General features: G+C 46.5%; 1 protein-coding gene across 2 annotated transcripts in view; it reads left to right on the forward strand.

Moving 5' to 3' along the window:
- Spred2 (sprouty related EVH1 domain containing 2) overlaps positions 1 to 23,207 on the forward strand; it is a 106,691-nt gene that overhangs the window by 50,852 nt on the left and 32,632 nt on the right. Inside the window, exon 1 of one of the 2 annotated variants that reach the window (XM_032915994.1) lies at positions 14,327 to 15,016. The exons of the other annotated variant lie outside the window; for it this stretch is intronic. Within the exon in view, the coding sequence (XP_032771885.1) occupies positions 15,000 to 15,016 (17 nt within the window). The 5' untranslated portion in view covers positions 14,327 to 14,999. Of the gene's footprint in view, positions 1 to 14,326; positions 15,017 to 23,207 lie in introns of those variants that run through there. 2 annotated transcript variants of the gene reach the window in all.

Raw genomic sequence — 23,207 nt, forward strand, 5'->3', positions numbered from 1 at the left:
TGCTGCAGAGGCTTAGAGCAAGAGCCATGTGCTCTGGGGCCAGACTGCTGTGGCTTGTGCCCTCCTTGGCTCAGTCTGTTGCCGTCATTCCCTCCACAGCCCAGTTTCTCCATCCCTCACAACAGGGAGGCTAAGGAACCTGTGGGACTTTAAGGCAGACAGGGTATATTTGGCGCATCAGGTAACTGTCAGCCGACCTTCGTAATGATGCACTTTGATGCCTTGTGATGGATTACAGTGATAACATGTTGCATTTTGGTTCGAACATGTTTCTGTTTAAAGGAAACATGATCAGAGCCTGTGCCTGTGCACCTGGACCTGGGCCTGTGCGTTTAAGTTGTCTTTCAGTGTGGGGGTGGGGCAATGGGGGGGTCTCACCTGGGAAGGTTTCTTTCTCACCATGATCTTAAAGCCATTGGCTGGAAACACCTCCAGAGTCCTTTTAGAACTTTTAGGGCTTTGCAGTTTTAACTAGGTCTCAAAGTTGGGTGAGTCTGGGCAGTGCATTATCCTGGGGGATCTCTTTATAGAAGAATTTTTAAAATAATTTTAAAAAGTTTTTTTTTCAGGGGGTTTTGTTGTTTGTTGTTGTTTTGTTGTTGTTGTTGTTCTTTTATTTTGAGACAGACTCTCTCTGTGTAACCCTGGCTGCCTTGGAACTCTGTGTAGACCAGGCTGGCCTTAAACTCACAGAGATTCACGTGTCTTTACTGCCCAAGTACTGGCATTAAAGGCCATGTGCCACCATGGCCTCACATCTTTATTTTATTTTTCTTTTTTTGTTTGGTTTTTGGTTTTTGGTTTTTTTTTTCGGAGCTGGGGACCGAACCCAGGGCCTTGCGCTTCCTAGGCAAGCGCTCTACCACTGAGCTAAATCCCCAACCCCCCTATTTTATTTTTCTTAAAGAACACTTTTTTTAAATAACTTTATTTAATTTTATTTCGTATGCATTGGTGTCAGATCCCCTGGACAGTTATGAGCTGTCATGTGGGTGCTGGGGACTGACCCTTGGTCCTTCGGAAGAGCAGACAGTGCTCTTAACCACTAAACCATCTCTCCAGCCCCCAACAGATTTATTTTTAATCATGTGTATGTGTATGTTGTCCGGGAAGTAGGGCATGCGCACATGAGTGCGATTATCCATGGAGGCCAGAGGAGGGCGCTGGAGATCCCCCCAGAACTGGAGTTATAGGTGACTGTAAATCTCCTGACGTGGATATTGGAAACTGAACTCTGGTCCTCTACAAGAGCAGTCTCCAGCACTCCCAAGGAGAGGATCTCTTTAGCCCATGAACGTGAGAGCCTGGGCAACATAAGGAGACTCCGTCTTAAAAAAAAAAAAACCATCGCAGAGCAAAGACTGAGGCTTTGGAGGGGCCGTAGTTGTGGCTCAGAATCTGGCATGCACAAGGCTCTGGGTTTGATCCCCAGAACCTCAGAAATAAAGATTAGAGTTGGAGTGGGACAGGCAGTAAGTAGCCTCTGGTATGCTGGGACTAGACCGTTCCTGAACAGCACAGATAGGCTCATCAGGGGCGCAGGACCAAGGCTTGTCTCCATGGAGACTCAAGAGGGCAATTTAAAGGGCTTGTACCTTCAGGCTCGCTTGCGTGGGTGGAGTTACCAAGCAACCTTTGGGTTTTTCCTGCGTCCCGTGTTCAGGCTGTCCTGAAAATTGGGTCTAAGGATAGGGCTGTGAAGGAGCAGGTGGCTTTGGAATTTGGTTAGATCTGCTTCTACAACTTTTCGATCTACTCATAGTAGCTAACCAGGGTCGCCTGGGCCTCACTCCTCTCTGTGAAAGGGAAACATTCATTTGAGGACGACACTAGACGTAACCACAAGAAAGTGGGCAGAGGCTCACAGCTGTCCATCAAAATACAGTACCTGCAGGAACTCACGGTCCCTTGTGATGTGAAGCTTGCTGATCCGAAGGAGTTGCTGGCGCCTCTCTACCTGAATGAGGCTGGCTCTTATTAGGCTGCTGTAGCGAATTGGATGTTTATAGCCCTTCCGCTAGTTAAAACAGGACCTTATCTGTCCGGGCTTGGGCTGATCCCGACCAGACACACATTGCTACTTAATGCGCGTGTAAGCAAGAAGGGCGTGGGGCCAGTGGAATGTTGACGTAGAGTAGGCCTGACTTCTGGCTTTAATCAGTTCCCCAGCTCCCTAGTTTGTACTAAGCTCCAGTGTTTATCCTTCCTGGCCAGCCTCCGTAATTCAGAGGAGCTGACCCAGATCTCAGGAAAGCCAGTCAGTGTCCAGCCGCCAATGCCCTTTCAAGGTACCTCTGCTTCTTACTGAGCCCCAACAGGTTCTCACAGCACTGATTCCTAACCACTGCAGTACATCAACATTACCCAGGAAGTTTGAAAACGCAGGAGCCAGGCTGTACCCAAACAATATACCACCAAAAAGAACAACAGAAACATCACGTGTCACCACCATGTGTAACCAAGATTAAGAACTAGTATTGTTGGTGGGAGAAAAATTCTACTCATCGAGGGAAGTGTCACTCCATTGGACCTATGTAATGAGTATGTGGTCTTGGGAGTGGATAACCACTTTAAAGGGAAGCGCAGATTTCATATGTAAATATGGCCATGCGTATTCCGAAGACCTAAAGTAAAATCTGCTCAATTCCCTCCACTTGGACTAAAGACACCTTCACAATATTTTTTTTTCTAATTAGGGCCCCCAAAATATAAATTGTTTCAATAATTCGACTTTGACCCCGTGGTCAGGACATTGTAATGATGTACACGCAAGGTGATAGTGGGCGTGCATTTCTGGAAAGGGGTGTCGTCTGTGGCACCTGGCCCAAGTGACGTTTCCAGGATGTTTTCCTGCCCTCTTGAGCCCTCTGGAGGGCCCTTGCCAGCCAGCTTCTAGTCAGTGGTTCTCAGCCTTCCTAATGCTGTGACCCTTTAATGCAGTTCCTTGTGTTGTGATGACTCCCCACCATAAAATTATTTTTGTTGCTACTTCATAACTGTAAGTTTGCTACTGTTACGAATTGTAATGTAAACATCTGATATGCGGGATACCTGATATGTGACCCCTGTAAAAGGGTCATTTGACACCCAGAGGGCTCTTGAGAACCATGGTTCTGGGGAGAAGATTCATTGAGGCTCCAGCTGTAGTGTCCCCGCAGTTTTTAGGCCTGGAGGCAGGCTCCTTTTGTAAGTTCCCAATGCTGTAAGGATGCCAGAGGATGTCTGGGTTTTGATTGGGGATGTGTAGCTCAAAGACAGAGTGTCTGCCTAAGGTGAAGGGATCCCTAGGTTCCTTTGATTTCCCCCAGCACTCCACAAACCAGGCATAATAGTTGTACCCCTGTAGTCCCACATTTGGGAGGAAGAGACTCAAGGCCAGCATAAACTACACGAGAAAAGATGGAGAAAGAAATACAGTGGGGTCCATTCTGCAGACAGTTTACAGCTTTGTGGGAAGCTGTAGCTAAGAAGGGATGGTCTCCTGGGCTCTGTCGAGGAGTCTTGCTTTGAAAGTTCCCCACAGAAACCGTGCTCCTGTGGAGGGGAAGTCCAGCCTTGCTTCCCCTGGAGTGAATCCTGTGGAATTGACCTCCAGCTAGGTCTCCGGGTTCCCAGGTAAGCTATGACCACCAATGGCACCAGACTTGTTACAATGTTTTTCTTTGTAAAGTTTACTTGTTCTGTTGTTCTTTGCTGTGAGACGGGGTCTTCCTGTGAAGCCTAGACTCCGGAAGTTCCCAGTAGGTACTGAGATACTATGTCTCCACTACCTCCAGAGAGAACTTTTTAAAGTGACGGATGCCAAGATAGCTGCAGATTGGATGGAGAGGTGGGGAGGGTGGTCAGCAGGAAGAGGATACAGATGGGGATGGAGAACAGGCACCCGGTGGTTGAACCCTCATTTCTTCCTCAAAGTTCTGTTGAGCGTCCCGTTCCCCCCCCCCCAGCTGGGGACCCAACTCAGGGCCTTGCGCTTCCTAGGCAAGCGCTCTACCACTGAGCTAAATCCCCAACCCCCTGTTGAGGTCTTTGACACACGTTCTAACCCAGCAAATCAGACCTTCCCCAAGGGCTCTCGGTCTTGGGTCGGAATGGATTTGCAGCTGGAGAGGTGGGGGTGGTTGTTCTTCCTTCTCTTTCTGTATCCAGTCAGGTGGTTAGCAGCAGAAAGCACACATCTTGATATTTAAAGACATCTCTAATGTTATTCATCTCATGACTGATCTTGCAAAAAAGGTTAGGAAGACGCAAATGTTCTTCCATAATGCGGGACTGGGGTTGTAGCTCACTCACAGTTCACTTGAACCTGCAAAGACCCTGGGTCTCATGCCCCCCCCCCCCGGTTCCACAAAGATGAACAATTGCTCAACAAAGTCATGGTGTATCCTTATAGTAAATAGCGTGCAGCTGTGAAAAAAATTGAGTGGGTGGTTTGTGTTCTAGTTTAGAAAGATCAAAGGGATAAAAAAACAAGGTTCAGGAACTAGAGAGATGGCTCAGAGGTTAAGAGCATTGACTGTTTTTCCAGAGGACCCAGGTTCAATTCCCAGCACACGGGTGGTAGGTCACAACTATGATGTGACTACAGTTATGGGAGATCCAACAACCTCTTCTGACCCCCTCACACGGTGCACAGATAGGCCAATACAAATAACATAATCAACTTCTTAAAGTCAAGGTCCGAAAGACTATGAAAAGTATGTTGGGAAGGGGGTGGGTTTTCATAAGCCCTCCCCTTCCACTTCAGTTCTAGGACCACAGGTTCGTGCCACTATACCTGGGTTTGTGTCACGCTGGGGAAGATTCTTCCCATAGCTTCTTGCTTGCTGCTCAGATGCTCTATGAACTAAGCTATATCCCAGTCTACCAAGAAGTTGAAAGATGGCTCCTGTAGTCTTGATGGGTGAGAGAAGGGGTAAGATTATAGACTGTGATAGAATGCACCTTCTTAAACTTTGATTTATGAATCAGAGAGCAATCAGCTCAAATAATCTATTTGTATTTATGTTGTCAGATAAATGGGTGGTTTTATTATGTCCCAGTTAATCTATGCTATAAGTTCTGACCATTGCGTGCTAAAACACCTCAGAATCTGCCCTGCTGTGACCCCAGCGAGGCTATGATTGGCCAATGGAATGTGACTCCTTTCTTCCCATAATGCCTCGTCTGGCCACAGATGATACAGACTCAGTTCTGTTATGAAGCCCTCAGACTTTTCCCTTCCTCACCCTGAAACACAAGAGGAGCCGACAGCATCTGGAGATTAGCTGTAGGCGACAAGGAAGGCACAGAGCTGAGCCGAGTGTGGTTAGCTGAGGTTTTCGGAGGGCTGTGGCCTTTGCCTGGGGACTATCTAGCTGCTATCTGTTGGCATCCGGTCCACCAAATTGATAGCGTGTGTGTGTTTGTTTCCAGCTTCTGAGTGGCAGCAAAATGGGACCCAGCCTGGTAGTTTGGAATGTTCAAATGTTGAAACTTGTCCTCCACACTGGTTTCATTCCTAACGGCAGGGCTCACGGGAAGCAAACCTGAAATCCAGGGAAGCTTTCCTCCCTCCTGGGCTGAGAAAGAAAGGGAGAAAGGATCTTAGGGCATCAGAAACAAGAACCTTGGTCAAAGAGTAAGCCTTGGTCTGACGTTTTCTGGAAGACAAATTCAAGTACATGCAGCCCTGCTACAAGTCTTGAAATGTCTTCCTTCCTGCGCCAGCGTCCTGATCTTAGCCTGAGTGGGTGGAGTCCACATGAGCCATCCATTCTCCCTTCTTTTCTTGCTTAGTACCTGGTATTTATGTTAATGAAACCTGATTGCTTTGTAAATGGCAGCCAAGAGAAGGGAGTGGGTGAACTAACTGCCTGCCCACCTTCAGTCCTTAAATAAGTGTCACACCAGCTAGGTTCTCACTGAGCACTGAGAGACTTATTCTCCCGGCAACATCAGCCTCTTTTGTACAGAGTTGTACACGGGGTAGAACTCACCCTTGCTGGTGGCTCCTAGAGCCTGGCAGCAGCAACTGAACACAATCTGAACAAGTCGGACTTAGGCTAACATGGTGCTGGGACATGCCAGTGATTGAGTACAGATACAGCGACACACTGACATTTAGGAGCTGTGCTGGAAGCTGAGCTTGCACTGTGCCTTCCTGCACAAAGCCAAGGTCACATTAGCAGGTGTGGAAGACACCTGCATTCGAATATCTCTTGTTCGCTTCTGAGTATGTTGAATCTGCAAGTTAACTAATTGTAAGTGAGGTCCAGACTGCCACACTGAGCTCCATCTCTCTCCTGCCTCCCTTCTCTTCATTCTTTTGCTGGAAGGCCATAGAACCTCACACGTGATATCCCAGCCATCTACTACTGAGCTTCATCTCCAGCCCCAACAAGGTTCTTTGTTTATTACTTATTTAAAGGTAGGGAGTGAGAGTGGGCACATGTTGGGGTCAGAAGATATCTTGCAAGGAGTTATTTTTCTTCTTCCACTATGTCGGTCCTGGGGATCAAAGTCAGGTGGTCAGGCCTGATAGCAAGGGCCTTTACCTGCTGAGCTACTGTTTGGTTCTTATGTGGGGGTGGGGTTTGAACTCAGAGATCTGTGCACTCATCTTGAGTACTGGCATTAAAGGCATGGACTACCACATCATACTAGCCTAGTTGTGGTTTTTTAAAACACGCTCTCTAGTCCAGGATGGCAGAAAACTCACTGTATTGTCCAGGCTGCCTTCAAATTGGAGGCATTCCTCCTAGGTCTGGGGCTTCCAGGTATGCACCACCTAATTTGGGATTATTGTTGATTATTGGTTTTTGTAAAGTTGGAACACAACTCTCACATATATCATGCCCCCCAATTCATTCTATCTATCATCTATCTATCTATCTATCTATCTATCTCTATCTTACTCATATTAAATTTAACTAGTGACAGAGCTCAACCATACTGACTGCCACTCATAGAATGAACTTTAGACCTTTTAATCCTATGAATTGTATGTTGTTTATACAGATAAATTATAAGGGGCATTGCTGAGAATTTCCAGAAGAGACTGGCCAAATATCTGTCTAGCCATTTGACAAAAATGGCTTCCTCATGGAAGGTTCATTCTGTTAGGAAGCCACCCAAGTCTTGGATAAAATTTTATGGTGATTGATCTCAAATAGAGCAGTAGACTTCTCTCCAGAAGAGGGGGTTTATAAAAAACAAAAATAAAAAACATTTCTTCTGAGATACCTTGTAACCCTGGCTGGCCTGGAACTTGCTATGTAGACCAGGCTGGCCTCAAATTCAGAGAGCTGCTTACATCTGCCTCCCCTGTGCTGGAATTAAGGTGTACACCACCATAACTGCCCCCTTCCTTTTAGAGGAGAGAACTTGTGTAGGAGTCAGAGGACAGCTTTGAGGAGTCATTTCTCTCCTTCTACTATGTGAATCCTGGGGATCAAACTCAGGTCATAAGACTTGGCAACAAGCACCTTTACTCAGTGAACCATTTCACCAGCCCTGTTCCTAGACTTGTATACTCATGAGCAGCTTCAGATACAGCTTGGAGGTTGTAAAGGCACAGGGTGGGCTGGTCTGATCAGAATGGCATTTAGTACAGCACCAGTTTGTGATCCCTGTGGTTTGAGATCACTGTAAGGTAACAAATACATGGAATACTCATCCCCTTGATGCCTCTATATGCCTTTTTAGGCTTTAAGCCTGCCCCACCCCTTTAACTTGTTATCTCAGCCCTAGATATAGAGTCCAGATCCTGGGAGGATTTAGGCTTGGCCCTGAATGGCCCTCTGCATGCCTGCTTTTGGCTTGAAGGGGGAATTGAGTCTCTCAGACATCTGATCCTCAAGCTGAGCCTAGAATCAGCACTTTGAATTCAGGCTTTTCCCTTTTTCCTTGCTAATCCAGCCCTTGGCTTCTCCTGCGGTTTTCCAGAGTGACTTGTCAAAGCCCTTCTGTGTAATGCTCTGTGCCACAGACTCTGTAGAGGGCATCAGTGTACCGATGCAGCCTATGTCTGCTGCACGCCACCCAGGAACCAAATTTGTAAGCAAAATGATGTGACCCCATAGAGTGGATATGGGGTACATGTGGGTTCCTTTCGCCTTTTCTTAGGGATATCTGGGCTGAGCCCACAGTCCTGTCTCGGGTCTTCACATCATAGGATCTCATGAAAGGAAAACAGGGTAATAGCCCATTATGCATCTGATCAGCAGAGGCCTCTGATGGTGGCTAATCCAAACTCTTCTTGAGGTGAGCCACAGAGAGCCAGTTAGACATAGGTCAGTACCGCAGAGTACTGAATTTGCCTGGGTTGTTCGTCACAGTGCTAACGTATCTGACTCTTCTCTCAGGGAGGTAGCCATATAAATCTATACCTCCTTCAGCTGCCATGCCTGTTGGAAAAGCAGCTCGTGAGCACCAGAAAGACAGCTATTCTCATACACGCCAGAGTTCTTCTGTGTCCTAGCAGCTGGCCAAGACTTTGTTTTCAAGAGAACCTAAGTGAAGGCCGGAGAATGCCTTCTTTTGTTCCGGTTTCCCCTCCCAGAGACTCATCCCAGGGGTCCCTTCACCTGCAGTATCCATTAATTCTGTGGATTCATTTTTCCCCAAATAAACAAGTTTTCCTGCCAAAGAAAATGTGTATCGTGAGTGGATGCAGGGCTGTCTTAGGGATGTCTTGGGGCCATGCTTTTCATCTCCCTGGGTTGGCACCTGCCTCCTTGTGGGGCCCTTTCTGTTATGGCCACAGTGTTGTACAGCCCTAGTTTCCTAAGGCCCTTGGCAGTTTTATCAATACTTCACATGGCTGTCCAGCCTCCGAGAAAGCATCATCCACTCCTGTTTGCTCAGTTTCCTGAGGGTGCCTTTCCAATCATCTTCCACCTCTTGTTTCACACTCCGGGGACACGTGTGGTTTCTGCAAACTGCACAGATGTGCTTGGGGGAGGGAGGCATGGCTGTGGCCTTGCACACTACAGCTGGCGGACTAAACTCTGAAGTGGGGAGGGGACTTTCTCTGAGCAAACAAGACAATGGGCTTTAGTTTCCACCCTGCGGGAAGGCAGAGTGGGCTGTTCTCATTGAGCGGTATAGCTTGTGAGCTACAGAGGACCATAGATAACATTTGAGTATCTGATTCTAGATTGCAGTGTTAAGCAATAAGGGACCAATGAACGACAAACACTTGGGAGGGGGACGGGGTATGAGACAGGGTTTCTCCCTGTAGCCCTGGCTGACCTAGAGCTTGCTCTGCAGGCCAGGCTGTTCTCAAACTCAGAAATCCTCCTGCCTCTGACTAAAAGGATTAAAGGTGTGCAATACCACTGCCTGGCACTTTTTTTTAACGTTTATTTGTATGTCTTGCTGACAGACACAGACACACACACCCGCTGCTGCCGCCACTCACCAGAAGTCATCAGACTGGATCTTAGTGAGAGGGTCACTTACTTCTGTCATAGCTGCTTAGCTCTAACTTGCCACCTCTGGAACACAGTATATAATCAGGGTAATATGGTGGCTCCAGCTGGCCCACCCCTGTGTGTGTGAGCTGAAGAGCCAGACCCTGTGCTAAGCAGGAATGGAAGCGAGCACACTTATCCCATTCAAAACAGCATTGCCTGAGGAAGTCGGAGTTCCTCAGCTGCTCCTACATATTTTGACAGGAGAAACCTATTTTTGTTTTCTGATCCTATTCTGAGTTTGTCCCCTAACTCAGGTAAATGCACCTGGCTTGCTTCCACAACCCTTTATGCAGGTCGTCTGTTAAGCACTGTGGTTTTAATGGGCGGTAACTATTAGAATGGTTCATTGCCAACTATGCCCAAGCCCTCCCCCTCCAATGTATATTTTTTCCTATGTAGTTCTTTCCTTTAAATATAAACATTTGAGCAAAATTTTGTTTCATATATTGGTGAGCTACAGGATAAAATGACCATTTTGTGGAGTTTGTGTTTTTCATACTCAAGATGAAAATAAGGTTTGATTTTATTTAGTTTTTGGTTACTTTGTTCTCCCACCCCCACCCCCACCCCCACCCCCACCCCCACCCCCACCCCCACCCGCTTACATCCTCCCTCTCTTTGAGGTAACCAGGCTGGCCAAGGCTGACCTTAAACTCCTGATCCTCCTGCCCCAGCCTCCAGAGTGCTGGGATTACAGCACATGCTACCACACTCAGCTAGGAATTAAGTTTTAAATAAGCATAACATTTTACCTGAAAAGAGATGGCTTCATGAGGTTATCCATAATATAAACACATTTTACAGTAAGGAAAAAGGCTCCGAGAGGACAAAATAAGCCTGGATTTTAAGCCAAGACACCTGGGTTCCAAGTGCATTTTTTTTTATCACTTACAGTGTCTCGCTACCCGTGATGACTTTCAGATCTTGACATTGGCTTGTATTTGTTTTTAAAAGACAGAATACAATATAATGGCCTAGAAGAAGAAGAATTAAAAAACAAAAAAGACAAATTCAAACAAGGCAAGAGCCTTACACTAAGGCTGTATGAGGCTAGAGGGGTGACAGTGGCTAAGAGCACCTTGCAAAGAACCCAGGTTAAGTCCCCAGCACCAACACAGTGGCTCACAGTGTAACACCAGTTCCAAGGGGTGTGGTGCCCTCTTATGGCCCCACTGACACTGCACACACAGAGTCCACAAACACTCAGCAGGCAGAGGCAGGAGGATCTCTGTAAGTCAAGGCCAGCTTGGTCTACAGATTGAGATCTAGGACAGCCAAAGCCACACAGAAAAACCCTGTCTCAAAAAAAAAAGAACAACAACAAACAAAAAGAAGTCTATTAGAAAAATAGAAGAAACCAGGGGCCAGGGGCTGGAGAGATGGCTCAGCAGTTAAAAGCCCTGGCTGCTCTTCCAGAGGATCTGGGTTCAGTTCCCAGCTTCTCCAAGGCAGTGCCCAGCTCTCTGTAACTCTAGTTCCAGGGGATCTGACACGCTCACCCAGATATATATGCAGTCAAAACACCAATGTACATGAAATAAGAAATAGATTTTTAAAAGAAAGGAGAGAAACTAGGGCCAGTTTGCTGTGTTTCTCCTGGCTGGTTTGGCTTCCATGCTAGAAAGTGAACATGAAGGTATGGGAGCCCAGAGGCCCAAAATACCCCAGCCGATCTCCATAGACCCGGGTCCCGTGTTCCTGCACCTCAAAATGGCCACTGCAGAGCCAGTCCACTTGTCAGAAATGTCAGCACTGACCAACCCGGACTTCTGTATTAGTTACTTTTGGTTGCTGTGATAAAATTCCATGACCAAAAACAATTTATAGGAGAGTTGATTATGCTCTGGTTTCAAGGGTGGTTTCAAAGTAGGCATGGCAACAGGCATCCATCCGGATGGAAGCTGGCTTCACATTTCTATTCGTATAACCTCCCCAAACAGTGCCGACAACCAGGACCAAATGCTCAAATAACCAAGCCAGTGGAGAGCATTTCTCATACAAACTACAGCAACTGCCAACCCATTGTCCTCCTCACAGGTTTAGGGCCCTCGGCTGTTTGAGATGGTGACAGGGGCCACTCTAGATGGACAGGTAAGCATGGACAGCTGCTAGGTCAGAGTTGGATGATGAGGATGTGGAATGGAGTTGCCAAAGGTCCAGGTTCTGTGCCGGATACCCTTAGGGGGATGCATTTGTTCTCTGGCCACGTAAACCCCAGGGATTCAAGGCTACACAAGCTCAAATAATATTGTCACAGATAACAGGAATCTAGTTCGTTCCCCCTTCCCCCGAGTGTGTGTGTGTGTGTGTGTGTGTGTGTGTGTGTGTGTGTGATTATTACCCGTGGAGATCAGGAGAGGACATAGTATCCTGTGTAGCTTAAGTTACAGGATGTTGTGTGCTACCTGAAGTGGGTGCTGGGAACGAAACTCAGGTCTTCTGGGAGAGCAGCAAATGTTCCTAACCACTGAGCCCTCTCACCGGCCCCTATTGTGATTATTAAACCCATGGTTTTTCTAGTAGGTTATATATTTTCTTTTGTGTATTTAATTTTATCTTGAAGTGTTTCATACTTGTAGGAAAGTGACCGCAGTGGTGTGAAAACTCCCTTTCCCTGTCCCAGTGTCTACAGTTCTGATTTACCTTGTGGTTCTTTTCTCGCTGTGGACATACACATTTACTGCTGGGTTTGTTTATTTTTCTTTGAGTTTTTCGCGGTGTCTGTGTACACGCATGCGGGCGTGTAGGTGCCAGTGTGTGTGTATGTTGGGGATAGAAGAGACCTCCCATGTGTCCCATGGCTCTGTCCAGCTTATTTTTAATTATTTCAAGATGGGGCCTTTCACCTGGGGCTCATCTGTGGGCTAGGGCAGCTGGCCAGGTGGCAGGCTCTGTAGTATTGCAGTTCCTGTGCTTGCTTCCCTGGTCCCCTACCCTGGGGTTAGCAGCACACACTGCACCTGGCTTTTAAACATGGGTTCCAGGTGTTAAACTAAGATCCTCAAGTGGGCAGTAGCCTGCACCCCCCACCCTCTAAGACTAGTGTCTCATATAGCCCAGGCTATCCTCAGTATGTAACCGAGGATGATCTTGAACTTCTGGTCTTCTCACCTCCTTCTCCAGTGCTGAGATTATAAGTGTGTTACATTATATTATTATAATAGTGTTACATTCCTGGGGATGGAATACGGGTTTTATGTATGCCAAGCAAGCACTCTTCTAGCTAAGCTTGCAGTCCTAGCCCCTAATTTATAAAACTTCCTAAAGAGCTATATCAGTTTATTTCTTTAGAATTTGTAATAGATTCCTTATACTAGAGAGGTGTTGACCTCCATGTGACCGCCTGTTGCATTAGGGCCAGTGTATATAAGTCAGGAATTGTGGGGAAGTGTTTTGCTAAGCTTACTGTCCTTAGGTCCCATACGTCATCCTCATCATTGTGGATTAGTGAGGTTTGGTGTGGCACTGTCCAACCTTTTATGGCCAGTTTGCAGTCCATTAGGCAACATCCTTTGGTACTTGGAGTTGGTGATTGGCTGAGGTGGCTGTCAGTTTCAGGATTTGAGGGAGAGATCTGGGACTTAGTAGGGCATCTGTTTCCTAGAGTGGCTTGCCCTGCCTTCACAGTTCATCAACACAGAGAGTGTTTGAAGTGACGGTTGGTTTCATCTAGTTTTGCTTAGCATGCAAACAAAACCGCTGGATTTTTTTTTTCCCTCAGCTATGAGATCAAAAGCTCTCTTCTCCAGATGATTGGAGCATGAAGTAAGTTGAGCCAACATTGCCACCTTAGAGCTTTGTTGGCATAAGTGACTAGGGATGTGACTTATATACGTTCTCAGGGAACATTGCCAAAGCCATACAGGGAAGCTGGGAATGGCGCCTCTCCCTCGTGTTACCACTGAGCTCATGAACATGGCTTTGGAGCACAAGGAAGCTCTCATCGGCCAGAGAGGAGTAACAGCCATTCATTCCGGGGATTGATGGAGCCTTCCTTCACAGTGACCTAAGGGCATGTGGTTCATACCAGCTGGAAAACTTCCTGGGCTTCACCTCAGCTCCCACACCCACAGGCTGTCAGGCTGTCCCTCCTCTCCATGCATGGAAGCTTCATGCCCAAGAAAAAAATGGACCTTGTTCTGGTTCACATCCTGGGGACTAAAGAAAACATGCGTGTAAATAGTCCATGCAAACTGTCCAAGATAACTTGAGAGAGAAGCGTCTCAGATACAGCAGTTTATTCAGGTTTGGCTGTTTCTTTACCTCCCGCCCTTATATTACTTACTCTGTGTGTGTGTGTGTGTGTGTGTGTGTGTGTGTGTGTGTGTGTGTGTGTGTGTGTGTGTGTATGTGTAGGAGTAAAATATTTACAACAGAGCTCATACATCATTTCATATCACCCCTGACATACCTTAGTAATTGTACTTTTTAAGTCAAGGTCTCATCGGAAGCTGACCTCAAGCTCTCTGTGGCTGTGGTTGACCTTGAACTCCTGATACTTCGGTCTGTACCTTCCTAGTGCTGAAGAATGTGCCACCACACCCAGGTTTATGTAGTGTGGGGAACTGAACCCAGGTTTTCTGCACTTTACCCATGGAGGCACATTCCCAGCTCCCTGTATGATCGTTTATCTATTACCTTTGGAGAAAAGGTCTCACTGTGTAAGCCAGGCCTCAAGCTCTTAGTCCTCCTGTATCAGTTCCTAAGGGCTGCAGGACCACAGGAGTGTTTTACAATGCCCACCTCCAAAAATTATTTTTTTTTTTTTTTCGGAGCTGGTGACTGAACCCAGGGCCTTGTGCTTGCTAGGCAAGCGCTCTACCGCTGAGCTAAATCCCCAACCCCCAAAAATTATTTTTATGTATAGGTTTTTATAATTCTTTTGTAATTGGTAATCCTATAGCCCGAGAATCAAGCAAGACATGGTCACATGCACCTGTAATATCAGCATTAGGGAAGCTGATGCAGGAGGATGGTGAGTTTGAGGCCAGACTGGATTAAATGGTGACAGTGGTCACAAAAGCAACACAGAAATCAACAAAGCCCCAACCTCATGCTTCAGAGAGATGAATCTGAACAAAGTTACGTGGTTTGGCAGGGTGACAGTCAGCTCACACTTGTGTGTCTACAGACTGGGATCTCAGGTAGCCGTGTATGAGCTTGGCTTCCTGTGCATTTTGAATGTCTGTCAATGACTGATCGTTGTAACTTACAGGAATTTTTTAAAACAATATTTTAATTAAAAAAAAAAAAAACCCAAAGCATCTGTCAGCTGTCAGCCTCCCAGTTTCTACTTTTGAGGATCAGGGTGTTGTTGGTGAGTAATGACAACGGGCCTGTAAAATGCGGACTCTAACCCGCCGATGACTCATCCGGTACAATGCAGTATATTTGTCAAGGAGACTGAATCATATATGGGGGAAACTACTTCTCAGCAGCCAGCTGGTTCTCAGGTCAGCCAGAGAGGATCCATTTTTATCGGAAGCTTTATAGTAGCGATGATGCTAATGGGCAGCCCTTGGACTCCACAATGTAGAGGAAATGGCATCTCCGGGCAGGTACGTGCCGACTATTTACTGGGATTGTAGTTTCTCCTTGTATTCCTCTTGTGTTGAACCTTCCCAGTGTTTGCTTGAAACATTCTTAAGGGAGAAAAATTTATCCTCAGGAACCTTTGTATGTGTGTTGGGGGTGGGGTGAGTGTGTGTGTGTGTGTGTGTGTGTGTGTGTGTGTGTGTGTGTGTGTGTGTACATGTGAGTGTTTACCCACACGCAGGGACAGGTAACCACCGATCTTCTGTTGGATAGTTTTTCTTCACTCATCCCCCTCCTTAGAGATTCACATCAAAATGGCTTTAACCCATCATTTTATATTAATAAGTTTTAAAGATGCTACTTGAAACAGAAGGACAACAGACCTTCTCTGTAGGTAGCTTAGAATGTTGAAACAATGAATAAGCAGAGGGGGTAGCTGAAGGATATTATCTGGTGTTAACAGTCTAATTATGAATGTCTTTTGGTATCGGTACCTTTTGCCCCACCCCCTAATATGTGGCTTAATGCAAGAAAGCTTTCTTCCTCTCCTGGGTGGATATGTTTGCTGATCACGATTTGCTCGTACTGAATCAGTGCATTAGCTTTTCCAAGGTAGAAGAAAGGGGAGTGAGGACTTGGTAGCAACATTTAATTATAGCTTCCACATGACCTGAAGGATCATTCCACATAATTGGGAGGCTGTGGCTGCCTGTCTGACCTTCTCTCTTTTCTTCACTCACTAAATTTAAACAATGCCTAGCTAGTGGGGGCACATGCCTTGTTTATTTGAGTATATTAAACATTCCTATGTGTGCTGACAGACTGTTCAGTGTCTCCTCATATTTTTAAAGGACACTTTTTAAGTCCATCTTGTCCAGGACAGATGCTGTAGTTAGTTTATATCTGTGCTATGTCTGCCTTGCTGGACGGTCTCTCCACACTTGGGTCAGGACCTATAATACCGTTGTCCATACATTTGCCTAAGATGAGGCGTTGACTACACAGTCCTCTCTGGGGTGTAAATCCTGCTGTCACTTGAGAGACGGCATCGAACAGATCTGGAATTACCAAACTAGAGAGCAAGGCAGGCTTTGTTCCTGTTTTATCATAGAACCTATAGTAATACCCTGATTTTCTTCAGGTGTATGAATTTTAAATAAATAGATTCATTTCATTTATTGCTTTTAGCACATTCAGGAATTTTGGAAGGAGTTTGTAGATTGTAGATTAAAGTGTGCTCCCCCCTTAAAAAAAAAAAAAAAAGAACGGCCAGCTTGTTTTTCAAGACAGACCTCCTTTAAATTTCATTAATTTTACATTCTATAAATGAGAGCCACCTGTTAGGCCGTAACTTGCTAATTTTGGTCAAGGACGATAATGAGGAAGAATGGTGTTTGGAGTATGTGGGGGTCTGGCTAAGAATTCCCTGCCCACATCTGTAGTGTTTATTTTTGTGTGCATATGTGCATATATGTATATATAGTACACATTCAACAACAACACTTGCTGATATTAAAAATATTTCGGATTCAAAATGAGGGCCCTTTTCTTTCTCATTAAGATTTTGTTCCAAGGTCAGGAAGGTTGCTTCGAGCATGTTAACTTGTCTAGAACACATGTTTTTGGTAGCTTTTTTATATAAATGTGAACAAGGTCCCCCAGAGTTTTGGTAAAAGCCATACTCAATTTGGGGTTCACTTTGCCAAAACGTCATCAAGCATAGTGGCTCTTGCCTATAATTTTAGCACACGGGAGACTGAGATTAGACAGATTGTTGTAAATTCCAGGCCAGCCTGGGCTACAGTATAAGATCTTGTCTGTCTTCAAGAACATCTCTTCAAGTTCATGGTCAGCCTGGGCTACATAGCAAGTTCCAGGCCACCCGAGGCTACCTAAGGAGACTTGTATTTCAAAGAGTAGATCTCTTGATTGGTTGGTGTTTTCTATGAAAACATTCTGTTTTGCCATTCTTTGTCTTATTGGAACTAGCCCAGGTGAGGACCAGTTCTTACAGATCTCTGTTGAGCTTCCCACGTGAACTTCGGCTGCTGCTCCCGGAGATACCATTGATGTCGAGCACTGTGAGAGCCCTTGGCCCAGGGTGACTGATGTCTTTAGAGTTCTTTCTCTTCTAAGAGAAGAGTGCAAAGACACTGCTGCTTCTTCAGCTTAGAAGTAGTCAGTGGATATTGATTGAACTTGCTGCCCTTGAGCCACATGGGCTAGGCACTTGGACCCAGGCGCAAACCCTTTTAACTTTGGTCGCTGACAGAATGCTTTACTCCAAAATCCACTTCACGGTGGTTTTGGTATCCATGTTTTCTGAACCGAGCCAGCCGACATGACTGTGGACAAAAGATGTTCCTTCCCACTCTGTTTCTTGGGAGGTGGTAGTCAGGGAGCACATTTATTCTAAGAGATCATAGCGCCCATGGTATCTTAGTGGAACAAACAGCTTCCCGGTTTTTGCCGGTTGGAAGACTCTCCTCTTTTTAGGATCTATTAAAATTATATTCGCACTTACAGCGATATGAATTCAGTAACTATTTCATAAAAACAAGCTAATTTAAAACCACTATAGACCAGCTGCCAACATTTAAAAATACTCACGTGCTTTCAAGAGCCCTGTTTCTGGAGTCTGCAGCCTGCCCCTGCCGTTCACATGTATGAATGTGTGCTGAGAACACGCCCGGTTCCCACCAGAGGCTTTACCTGTGTGTCGCCTGTGTTGGGCCACCACACTTGTCCTACGTCTGCAACACACACTCGGAGACAAGTTCGTGTCGTTATTTGAAAGTCGTAGGTTTCTCTGTGTAGCTCGGAGAAGCCAAAGACAAAGCATGGTATGGATTTCCGAAGACACAAGGCCTCACACTGAAGTATAAATGAATACACTCTTGTCTAGGCACTGTGGACTGGTCCTTTTCCTGGGCGTAAACTTGCTGGCAGTTTGGTGCATGAACATCTAGATTGCCTTGGGGTTGAAAGTGGGGGCAGTTACAGGAGCCATGTACAGGAGCTGAGCTGTAAGTACCACTTCCTTGTGGCTCCTGAGAACCATAGAGAGAACCAATACTTTAGAAGGAGACTGGCACCTCAGCTCTCTTTGAAAAAGCTTTTGGCTTAGCGTATAAGCGCAACCTTCCTTTTGGGAGTGGTGCTGGGACTCAGCTATACTTGCTGTCTTCAGAGGTCATTGTGGAAGAAAATTTCAGCAAGATGCTATCTTTAGATTCTAATCAAGAGGTAACTGTTTTCAGTGCTAAATCATGCAATTGTAAAGAATGGGATCTCCCTCTCTCCTCCCCTCCCTCCTCCCTTCTTCCCTCCCTCCCCTCCCCTCCTCCCTTCCTTTCTTCCCTTCCTTATTTATAAACACTTGCTTCCTCCGTTGCCTGCCTGCCATTGCTCTGGCCCCGAGGGCCCTGTCCCCTGACTGGGGCTCTTGCATTCCATTCCCCACAACAGCATGTGTCACCCAGGCTGCTCAGGGAGGGTGATGAGCAGAGTTAGTGTCCGTGGGTGGGCCTGTGTTCTCATCACCTCCACAAAGAGCTGCGTGTGCAAAACCTGGCAGGAACATGTTCCAAAGGGGGGAAAAAATCAAGCCAGTCCCCTTTTCTTTTCCTGCCTTGAGGACTATTAAAAACATGGCTAACTCCCGTGGAGAAAGAAATGGAAGTGTTAGAAAACTCTTGTAATTGTTTTTAGTCATCTTTAAAACTGAAATCAAGGAATAAAAAGGGTCTAATCATAAAAATACCCCTGAGGTCTGTGGATTGCATTGTAGGCTGGTCAGTGTTCACTGGGAACACTGTTGTCAAGGCTGGGGAGAAGGCTCAGTGTCTGAGAGCACTGCCTGCTTTTGCTGATGACCCAGGTTCGATTCCCAGCACCCACGTGGCGACTCACGACCTTGTGTAACTCCAGTTCCTGAGGATCCAACACCCTTGGGGACATGCATGTGATATGCACACATACATGCAGCCACTCACACATAACCCATGATGAGTCTTTTATTTTTTTTGAATGTTGCCTCAGAGTTTAGAATAGAACAGTGGGGCACTTTCTGTCAATAAAGCCAATGCTTAAAAGGTTTGAGTTGTGTGTGGCCTGCCTTGCACGAAAAAGAGCTGAGTGGGGTTGATGTTGGCAGTGGAAGCAGTTGGCAGTGGTGATGTTCACTCCTTCACGGCTTTGGGAATGTTCCCTCATGCAGCCCAGACGTTCCCACACGTTCTGAGCCCAGTTCACCTGACTCCTCGCTTCTCAAGGTACCTCCTCACTGTGGCAGGAACCAGGTTGCAGGGCCAGTGATGTGCCTCCGTGCTTTGTCACCAAGCCTGAGGACGAACTCATGGTGGTTACCCTTTGACCTCCACATCTGCATTGTGACATGCGCCCCCCCCACACACACAAATAGTTTTTTTTTTTTCCTACCCAGAGTTTACCAGTTCAGCGACTGTTTGGTGTACAGCACGAGGACAGCGATTATGCACTCTAAGATCTCTAGACCTCACTCTGCAAAACCGAAACTCCACGCATGGTGGTTGACTCCCCCACCCCCACCCCCCTTCCCCAGACATGACAACCACCATACTACTTTCTGTTTCTTTTTCTGTGGCTTTTAGATAACAGTATAAACAATGGATGGTGCAGTGGCCTTTTTATTATTATTATTCCCCCCCCACCCCGGAGCTGAGGATCGAACCCAGGGCCTTGAGCTTGCTAGACAAGCGCTCTACCACTGAGCTAAATCCCCAACCCCTTTTATTTTATTTTTAAGAGACAGGGTTTCCCTGTGTAGCCCTGGAACTCACTCTGTAGATCAGGCTGGCCTCTACAGAGTCCACTTGCCTCTGCCTCCTGAGTGCTGGGACTAAGGGCGTGGCCACCGCATCCACCCAGCTTGTTTTCTTCTTTTTGACTGGATTCTTTCGCTTAGCTTTCTCAAAAATCCATCCCATCGTCGACTCCATTCTTTGTTAAAGCTGAACGGTGATCCTTGCTACATTGTCTAACCACTTCATCTCCGAATGGAATAGATTTATCTGGGTGAATGAATTTTAGATTATTGCCACTCTTGGTTTATTGCGAATACTGGAGTGAGAATGTGTTTGAAATAAGTCTTTTGAGGTGGAATTGCCTTTTACTAAAGGCTAAGGTTGATTGATGGTATGCAAATGCAAGCAAGGAGTTGGGGGTGGCGCCCACCAAGCATCCAGTTAGAGTTAATCTGTTAGGTTTACAGAACTCCTTTCTAGACCTACTCACTGGAGAAATGGCCAGAGGCGAGGTGGTTTGTTTGTGGTGCCTTGGGAATTGTGACTGTCCCAGAGAGCCAGGATGAAGGCTCTTCCTAAGTCACTTGCCCATGGCCTGAGTTTGAGGGAAGAGCTAACCACAGGCAGCCCTGAGCTCTGAACATCTTCCAGCCACACCGTCAGGTAGATTTGAATAGCCAAATCTTTAAAAGGGAGAAGGGAGAGAGGAGGAGGCACACTAGGAGCTCTGCCTTCGCCTTGCTGTCACACCTTTGCATATGGAGCTGGGTGTTGGCAGGCCTCCTGTTAGAGACCTTTTATTCTTTCCTTTGATGCCAAAGCATTGCTCACTGTGATGGCTTTATTACGTTGACTTGAGGTCAACCTCTGTGAGTTCAAGGTTAGCCTGGTGTACTTATGGGAGTCTTAGGCCAACCCAGAATATACAGTGAGACTGCCTTTTTTAAAAGGGCCGGAGAGATGGCGCCGTGGTTAAGAGCGCTGACTGCTCTTCCAGAGGTCCTGAGTTCAATTCCCACTCACAACCATCTGTGATAGGATCTGATGCCCTCCTCTGTGGTGGTTGAAGACCGCTCATGTACAGAGAATAAAAAAGTTAATCTTAAAAAGGGGTGGGGCTGGCTGGATGGCTCAGTGCTTCCAGAGAGCCTAGGTTCAATTCCCAGCTCCCATATGGCAGCTCACAACTGTATGTAACTCCATTATCTTCATACATACACATGCACGCAAAACATGTTAAAAACACGTTAAAAACTCCTATGCTAGTTACAGCCTTTCATCCACACATGTAGTTTATTAAATTCATTTTTAAAATGCTTTTTGTGCTGTGTGCGTGCACATGCATGTGTGTGCGTGCATGTGTGTGTGTGTGTGTGTGTGTGTGTTTGTGCTCATACACATTCTAGGCATGCACCCTGCCACTAAGCTACATTTGAAGGCCCATTTTCTTCCTTTTCAAAGACTCCGGTAGGACTCCCTTGCTCTGGGAATTTTATGACTGGGTAGCCACTCCATGCTGAGTGAAGGAGCTGGGCCTGTGTTGTGGTCCTGGGTCTTGGTGGCTTCTGGTCTTCCTCTATTAAATGTATTCTGTTGGATTTTACCACTACAAGTTTTCTGCTTCTGCAGGATGTTCAGTAGCATGTGTTTGCTAAAGCCCTTGGCAACACTAAGGGGCTGTAAAGCCAATTTAAAAAAAAAAAAATCCAGACATTGTAAAGAGACCTCAAAAGCCCTTTGGCTCCTGCCCCCTGTCTTGCATACGTTTTCGGTAGTGGAATCAGTGTCACACCCAGTTGTGAGGAGGGGATGTGTTACAGGATCGGTCTAGTTAAACTAATAAATGCCAAATGGAATGACCTCTGTCCAGGAGGAACAGCCAAGATGGCCCCCGCACCCTCCTCCCTCTCTCCAGCTGTTGCTTTGACCCGGAGTTGGGCTGTTAGTAATTCCTCCTCACTTAAAATTCCTTCACAGTTGTTGACTAAGCCAGTAAATCTTAAAATCCCAACAGCACCAATCCAGGGACTTTTCCCACAGCACAGAGCCCTTGTTTGTAAACAGTGGGCAGAGGGGGGGGACCACCCTTCCTCTGGCCCCAGGTCAGTAACCTTGAACAGTCCCTTTTCTCCCCGAATGAGGAATCCTACTCAGTCCCTCGTGTTCTTTCTAGCTTTAAAAAGGGTGCCTAACTAAACTTAAAAAAGGGTGTCTCTTCACCACATGATTGGATAACCACCACCCGCCTGCCTCTAGCCAGTGGCCGCCGGGGAGTGGAGACTCAGGCCCCCAGTGCAGACCAGATACCTTGAACACATTTCTTTGTCGCTTGTCTCTCCCTCCGCAGTAAAGGAGGTGGCGGGACCCGGAATGGGGTGAAAGAGCACTAAATGAATCACTAACTCTCGCCACCTGAAAGGACACCCTATGGGTGGATCTGTCTAGGATATAAAGCGAGGCTCGTAAAAAAAAACAACCCTGCCTGTGGCTTGTAGGCCCTTGGCTCTCCTTCCTTCCTGTGGGTTAAATTATCACCTTTTGTTTGGGAGAGATCTTAAGGACTGGCCTGTAAAAGAGTTTGTAGGTTTCTGAATTTGGTAAAGTAATTTCCTGACCTTTTGACCGTGGGAGGACGGGGAGGGGGAGGGGGTGGGAATACATCTGTGTCTTGGGCGGAAGTAGTCAAGCTGTTCAGGGGCAGTATTGATGAAGTGTGTACCTCGAATTCACGCTTCCTGGCCCCTGTCAGCTAGTTTCTTGCTGACACTCCACTTCCTTTGCTTTCTCCAATGATGAGGGCAGAAACAGTCAAGAGGAGGAGACCGAGAAAGTTCCTGGCCGTGGGTCAGAGCCCTGGGTTGGAGATTATTAACTGAGCAGCTCCCTTGGCCGTTTGTGTTTTGAAGAACTGATTTTGTCTTGTTGCCGGTGTACTTTCACGGGGGTGGGAGCCCTCCTGTTCGGCGAGTCAGTGTCTCTGTTAACTGGCCTTGGGGTCTAAGCAGGACCAGGAATAATGGTTTAGGCAAGAGTGAAGGGAAAACCCAAGAGCGTGATTGCTTTCAGGTAAAAACAGGAGAGAAGAGTTTTCTCAGGGCGGGGCGGGTCAGTGTGTCTTCTGATGGAAATCCTTAGATCTTGGTTAATTATGAACGCTGACCCCAGGCTGTGCAGAATAGACAATAAAGGCCGAATCCTAAACCTTGGTTCAGTTTTGACCCTTTGACCTCCCAGGGCTCTCTAGTTCCCACTTTTTTTCAAAGTAGTCACCCCGAAACTCACCCCTTTAGGTCACATACTTTGTAAGAATAAGACAAATTCTTGAAAAAAAAAAAAAACTAAATAAATGTCAAACTTATTATGTTTTAGTGGTTTTTGGACAAAACGCCTGGGCTACCTCCAACTGGTGTTTTGAATGTTAGCAAACTAT

The sequence above is a fragment of the Rattus rattus genome, chromosome 11 (assembly GCF_011064425.1).
Source record: "Rattus rattus isolate New Zealand chromosome 11, Rrattus_CSIRO_v1, whole genome shotgun sequence".
Classification (NCBI taxonomy): domain Eukaryota; kingdom Metazoa; phylum Chordata; class Mammalia; order Rodentia; family Muridae; genus Rattus; species Rattus rattus.